The sequence below is a fragment of the Pygoscelis adeliae genome, unplaced genomic scaffold (genome assembly GCF_000699105.1).
Source record: "Pygoscelis adeliae isolate BGI_AS28 unplaced genomic scaffold, ASM69910v1 Scaffold308, whole genome shotgun sequence".
Lineage (NCBI taxonomy): Eukaryota > Metazoa > Chordata > Aves > Sphenisciformes > Spheniscidae > Pygoscelis > Pygoscelis adeliae.
The window spans coordinates 322,148-328,240 of NW_008825306.1; the positions used below are offsets into that span (position 1 = coordinate 322,148).

Sequence of the window (6,093 nt, forward strand, 5' to 3'; positions counted from 1 at the left end):
CCTTGTCCTGTCACAACAGGCCCTGCTAAAAAGTCTGCCGCCATCTTTTTTATAAGCCCCCTTTAAGTACTGATAGGCTGCAATAAGGTCTCCCCGAAGTCTTCTCTTCTCTAGGCTGAACAACCCCAACTCTCTCAGCCTTTCTTCATAGGAGAGGATAATTTAATAAATAAAATAATTAAAAAAAAAAAACACCAAACCAGGAGAATCCAGATCTATTACACTCCCAAAGTCAGAAAACATAGGTTTAGTTGTAGAATTAAAGAATATTATGCTGTTATCCAGAACCTGAAGTCATGAGGAATCCTATAAATACCTATGTTACCCTGCCTTACAGGATTTGTCCTCATGACCACTGGGCACATTGCACCTACACATTTCACCATAAATCCTACAACAACATGGTATCTTTGTGCAGTTCCTATTCCCTGTAACCCAGTCTGCCAGAAATTGGGCCCTCAGCCACGTCAGCTACAACAGATTTCTGGTACGAGGTGAGAAACAAAAGGAAAACAACCCAGGGGAGGATGCTGCGGAAAAGGCATATATCCTCCAGGAAGCTTTTCCTGGAAGACAAACACACATACCAAACTCAGAACAAGATTTCAGGTATTTCTTAGCTTCATGCTAAATACTTCCCTGAGCTAGTTTCTGCAGATCAAGTCAATTAAAAAGTAGTTAAAACAATTTAAAATAGAAGTGTTAACAGATAGAAAAGACAAACGCACATACCAAACTCAGAACAAGTTTTCAGGTATTTCTTAGCTTCATGCTAAAGACTTCCCCGAGCTAGTTTCTGCAGATCAAGCCGATTAAAAAGTAGTTAACACTTCTATTTTAAATTGTTTTAACAGATAGAAGAAACAGCATCTCCCCTGACTAACACATTTTTAATTCAAAAAATAATACTTAAAAAAAACAAACAAACCAACACATTTACATCAGGAACATCACCATCAAGTCTACACTGGCTAAATAAATGGCCTTGTTACTCCAGTTCTTCAGTGTAAAGAATAAACTCAAATAAATCAAGCTCCTAAGCGTTTCACCGTATCTACCTCCAAAAGCAACCTATATATTCACATTAATTATACATTCACTCCTCTAACAAGGATTCAGTCCAAGAACCGCTGCCTTATCCATGCTAACCAACCCTTCACCCCTCTAAGCACCTTTCAGAAAATACTATGGTCACAGATCATTGAAAATACAACATGAAATCCAAATCTGGAGAACAGCACTGCCAACAAGTCATTTCATTTTCACAGAAAAATGCCATCCCACATGTTAAGCGTTTAGAAAACAGACATGCAGGAAATCTTCCTCATCACCCCAATCCCAACGCACGTGAGTCTAAAAATAAGAGGGATCTCAAAGCAGTGCTTATTACAGCTATTGGAAGCCTGTCAATAGGGACTCAGAGCTCTTTTATGCTTATCCTATGCAAAAGGTGGCAAAAAGTTTGGACTGCTTGTTGTTGTTGTCCCCCTTGCCTCATGACTTTAACAGACATGTTTAGGGTTCAGAAAGCAAGCATTACAGCCACACAAACCACTGATTTCCTGCTAGATCTCTCTGATGGCATTTGCACAGTACATGTTGGGAGCAGAGGCGATAGCAGTTCAAAGCTGAATTTCATGACTAAACAAAGTTGGAATTTTCTCCTTGTTAGAGTTCTTGTTTAAAAAAGCTAAGTGACACTATGCAGACATGAGTATTGCCATGTCTCTGAATCCTGCAGCTGAAAGAGTTTGATTTACGGTTCCTACTGCTGAAGGTTCTTCCTTTCCACACCTCTCTCTGAAAACACTGAGAAGCACATTTTTAGGAAAGCTCTCCTGAAATTCCCTTTAATCAAACTGCATCCAAAAAAACCCCAAACCATAACAGTTGTAATGCATGTTAACACATCCGAAGCGGACCTTTCTCCCAGAGAAGCCCAGACGTACGTGTGTAGCAGTCATCTCAGAACTGCTCCGACTCAATGCATGATTTCACCGCAGCTACATCAAACCAGAGACGTGTGAGAAAATCTCTAACAGCAACACTTTTCCTTCCTTTCCACATGGTCAGGTTTCCAGTATCTACCGCTCCTGGAAAGGAATTAGGTCAACCATGCCCTACCTAAATGATTGTCTACAATTCCAAGCCACTCCAAAATTTGTCTATTAGTTATAAAAGCCAGAGGTACTGTAAGATGTTTAACAACAGTCTAAAAAACATGGTTAGTTTTCGAAGGTGACATCCATCCTCAAAAACCGAACCTGCGAGAGAAACCTTCGGCTTTATTCTGTCATTTTTAAGCAGTACTTGCCAACGAAATTCAGTGGTCTAATTAACTAAAGATCCATATAATGCACACAACAGGAAACCTCTTAAGAAAATGGCATGGTCTGCTTGTGACCGTGAATAAGGGGGAAGGAAACAAACTGAAGCCCACCCTACTGCTGTTGTTTTGTACAGCGATGGGCGCAAAGCTCGTCAGAACCCTGACATAAAAGCGACACTTTTCTTTTGTTCTTGAAAGAGGAAAAAACCATACCATACAGTAAATCAACCGTAAGCAAACTAATAGTTCTACCATTCATTTTACATATATTTGGGATTGTTAATTCAGTTACGCTTGTGAGCGCTTGCTTACCTCAGCAGCTGACTGAAATTACGCATTTTAAAACAATTTTTATTACCCTTATGTCATAATTTCATTAAAAACCATAAAAAGTGGTGAAATCATTACCTCTTGTGTTTGGACAGTAAATATAGATTTCTCTTGTTAATAGCCTTTTTCTTGCTTTTACGTCCTCAACTCAGAATAAAGAAATCCAACTCTTTTGTCTTTAAAATTATGAAGTTCTCATGAAAAAGCATTTTCATTTACTTTAACTAATTTACAGCATCCCTTTAGGAAGCCAAACCTGGGGCTTAGAAGCATTTGTGACTTCAATTTATCCACTGGGTTTCAAACTCCCAATTTTCCCAGAGGATTATGAAAGCCTGCCAATTTAGCTTGATGCATTAAAACTGTTTACACAAGTCCAAAATACATTCAAACATAAAATGGTTTGGTTTCAGCCCCCCCTCCCCTTTTTTTTCTTTAAGCCCAAAGAAACTGGCAGAAGTGGGAATGAACTCCAGGCTGGAGCACTGCATTCACAGCTACAAGCTGAGTTTCAGTGAAACAAGAGAGAATCAGGCAAGAGACAACAATGAGTATTTTTCTTCAATTTAATACAACATCTGAAATCCAAGGTAGTTGTACCTCCCCAAAATATCTCGTAACTGTTTATAGAGCATAGCTATGCTGCTTCTGTCTCTTGCCCCTTCCATTGCACTTTTATTACGCATTAGAGTCAGTCACACATACAAGCAGCTCCAGAAAGCTAAAGAAAACGCATTTAAATACAAACAGTAAGCCTACTTCTACAATAAGACAGATTTGCGCTCAAAAGTGTCTTGCCTAAAAGCTGCAAGAGCATGCAATCCACACCATTAGATGGGGCAGAAAGGCAGTGTAGACCATCACCAAAGAAAGAAACTGGATTCTCCAACACTTGCTAAAAAAAATTGTCCTTCCCAATGAACAGCACTGTCACGCAAAGTAGAGCAGTACAGACACTAAAATGTCAGGAGAGTAGTTGGGAAACCAGCAGTTAAAGAACATCAAGACACAGCTATATTTAGTAAACAAGTTGGGCTGAAACTATTGAGGATGAGCAGAAGAGGTAACCCACTGAGAGGCAAAACAATCAAAACAAATTAAAAAACCTAGTTCATCCAACCCAGTAAGGAGTCTTAGGGCAGAAAGCTTAGGGAGAATACTGTAATATTCACTGATGGTATGTAGCATGAATACTTACAAATTGGAGCAAAAGGGGGAAAAAAATTAAATAAAGGAAATAAGTAAAAGGGAGCAGGAAGGAGGAAGAAAAAGAAAAACCGGGGTGAAGAAAAAGAGCAAAACCAGAAGAGAAAAACATTCCGTACATTCCAAGATTTAGCAATAAACTTAGGCCTTTAATGTCTCTGGTGTTCCTCTTCACATCCCACCCCTCCGGCAGCACCACCCATTTACTGCCACTGACTGTCTGAATTATCAGCTCAGACTGCAAGCTTGCCCACGAACACCACCTTTTCAAATCTGAGTGCACATATGTGTGTTTCCTAAAGATGACTGAAAACTCGCAGAAGAGCTTGCACGTCACATCTTGCAAAGAGCTTTGCAAGAAGAGCTTCCAAACGCCGTGGTGTTTCCAGGTATCCATCCTTCAGCACCCGATGAAAGAAAACCAAAATTCTGCATCCGTTTCAACAAGCAGATGAAAGAAAAAAAAAGGCTAACAATTCCTCTTTAAACTGTTGGTGCCTGTGCTCACTTGTTTACAGAGAGGAAAAACGAGGCAAGCAGTGGCTCCACCTGAGCTCATAAGTAACTGTAGAAAGATTTCTTGAAAAGGAAGTTAGTGAAGCTTACAAAAAGTTGTTTATCAGGTGATTCTCATCTCCTAAACAGAAGAATGTCTCTACTAGAAATGCTCAACACCAGCAAGAGCAGAGAGACTTGCACTGTCATCATACACGCCATGTGCTATAAAATTAATTACCCTCTAACACCTTTCCTATTACATTATGTGTGGGTAAAACAGGAACAACATTCTTGGCCTTAAAATCATATTCATAAGCATTACATTTAGCAAGGGCCTAAAGAGAGAAGGGAAAAATAAACCTCAATAATTGATAGAAACCACACCAAGAAGGGAAGCAGCTATTCTGAAGAGCAAGGGCTGACGTACAGATCTCCCTGGACGTTACTACCAGCACAATCAGCAGCATAATGCTGCTCACAAAACAAAAAGATGCTTCAGAGGATTTGTAAGAGCACTGTTCTTGACCAATTTTTTCCCTCTTACATACCTCATGATATAAAGCACAGAAAAAAAAATCCTTTCAGAGTAGGTTCTTTAGGCAAGAGAAAATCCTGTCAGATAACTGTACTTCCCATATCAAAAATATTCAATTAAAGAGTATGAAAAACACACTGTGAGGCCAAAAATTCTTCCCGGCATCCCAGGCATTAAAAGCCTTTCTAAAGGAGAGAGAGAAGAGTCTTTCCAATAGAGACTCCTGTGTTTGGGATTCTGTTTCTTTTTTTGTTTTTAAAAGAGAGAGTGTTACTCACAACCAGGCCAAATATTGCCAATTTCTCTGTGCAAAAAAAGGATTGTTTTTTAAACACAAGATCCTTTGCTTCTCAGCTGGCTACAGAGCGAAGGGTTCCTCCTCACTGCCCATTAACTAAAGCCCCTTTTAGCAAAAGGTGGGCCACCACTGAGTTTCTAAAGCAAACAGCCCGTCTTCCTTGCCGCTGTAGGTTAATCACCCCTGGCACAACCAAGGCCATCCTTCTCAGGCAGGATAGACTGATGTCCTGCCAAAGTTTTTATTTTTAAGACGACTAGTACACTGACAATAGCACACAGCAATCCCACGAACAGAGCCCCGTGAATCAAGCTGAGCTCGCTGTCGCCATGAGCAATTGCACTGCAGCACCACGGCCGCTTTTGCGGTCTAGACGGGCAACCGTAAAACTTAATATTCTAACCCAAATAAATGACAAATACCCCAAGTCGCTGTAGTCATTCCACACGCTCATTTTTCTCGGTACTGAACCCAGCCAGAGATGAATCACGATGCACACACACTCCCCAGGCTCAGAGCACCGGCAACCACAAGATCCTCTCTGCTTGAGTGCTCCTGACCCCTCTAGCATACCTGCCCGCGCATCACTGGGGGCTTTAGAGAAGATGACTTCCCGGGTTTCAGCAAAGCCGCGGGTTCAACAGACACTGTTGGCTCTTCAAATGCGGAGGAGCAGCACATACTCGTAGCACTGCCCCAGTAGCTACCCGATGCAGGCCTGACATACCCATGAAACAGGAACATTTTCCAACAACTGTTATGTGATACCCAGTATAAGAAATGGGAGAAAAGATTAGGAACTGACCTGTATGTCACCCCTCCAGTAAGTAGTTAGTACATATGATGCAGTTAGCAGCACATACACAGTGACAGAACAGTACGTAGATCCCACATAAA

The 6,093-nt window shown here is 40.8% G+C and overlaps 1 protein-coding gene across 1 annotated transcript in view; it reads right to left on the reverse strand.

Annotated features, from left to right (window-relative positions):
- Nucleotides 1-5,877, reverse strand: part of EML4 (echinoderm microtubule associated protein like 4) — a 162,578-nt gene extending 156,701 nt beyond the window's left edge. The window contains exons 1-2 of the mRNA XM_009330204.1: nt 5,770-5,877; nt 4,602-4,698 (exon numbers count right to left, since the gene is read on the reverse strand). Of these exons, the coding sequence (XP_009328479.1) occupies nt 4,602-4,698; nt 5,770-5,877 (205 nt within the window). The remainder of the gene's footprint in view (nt 1-4,601; nt 4,699-5,769) is intronic.
- Nucleotides 5,878-6,093: the final 216 nt, after the last annotated feature.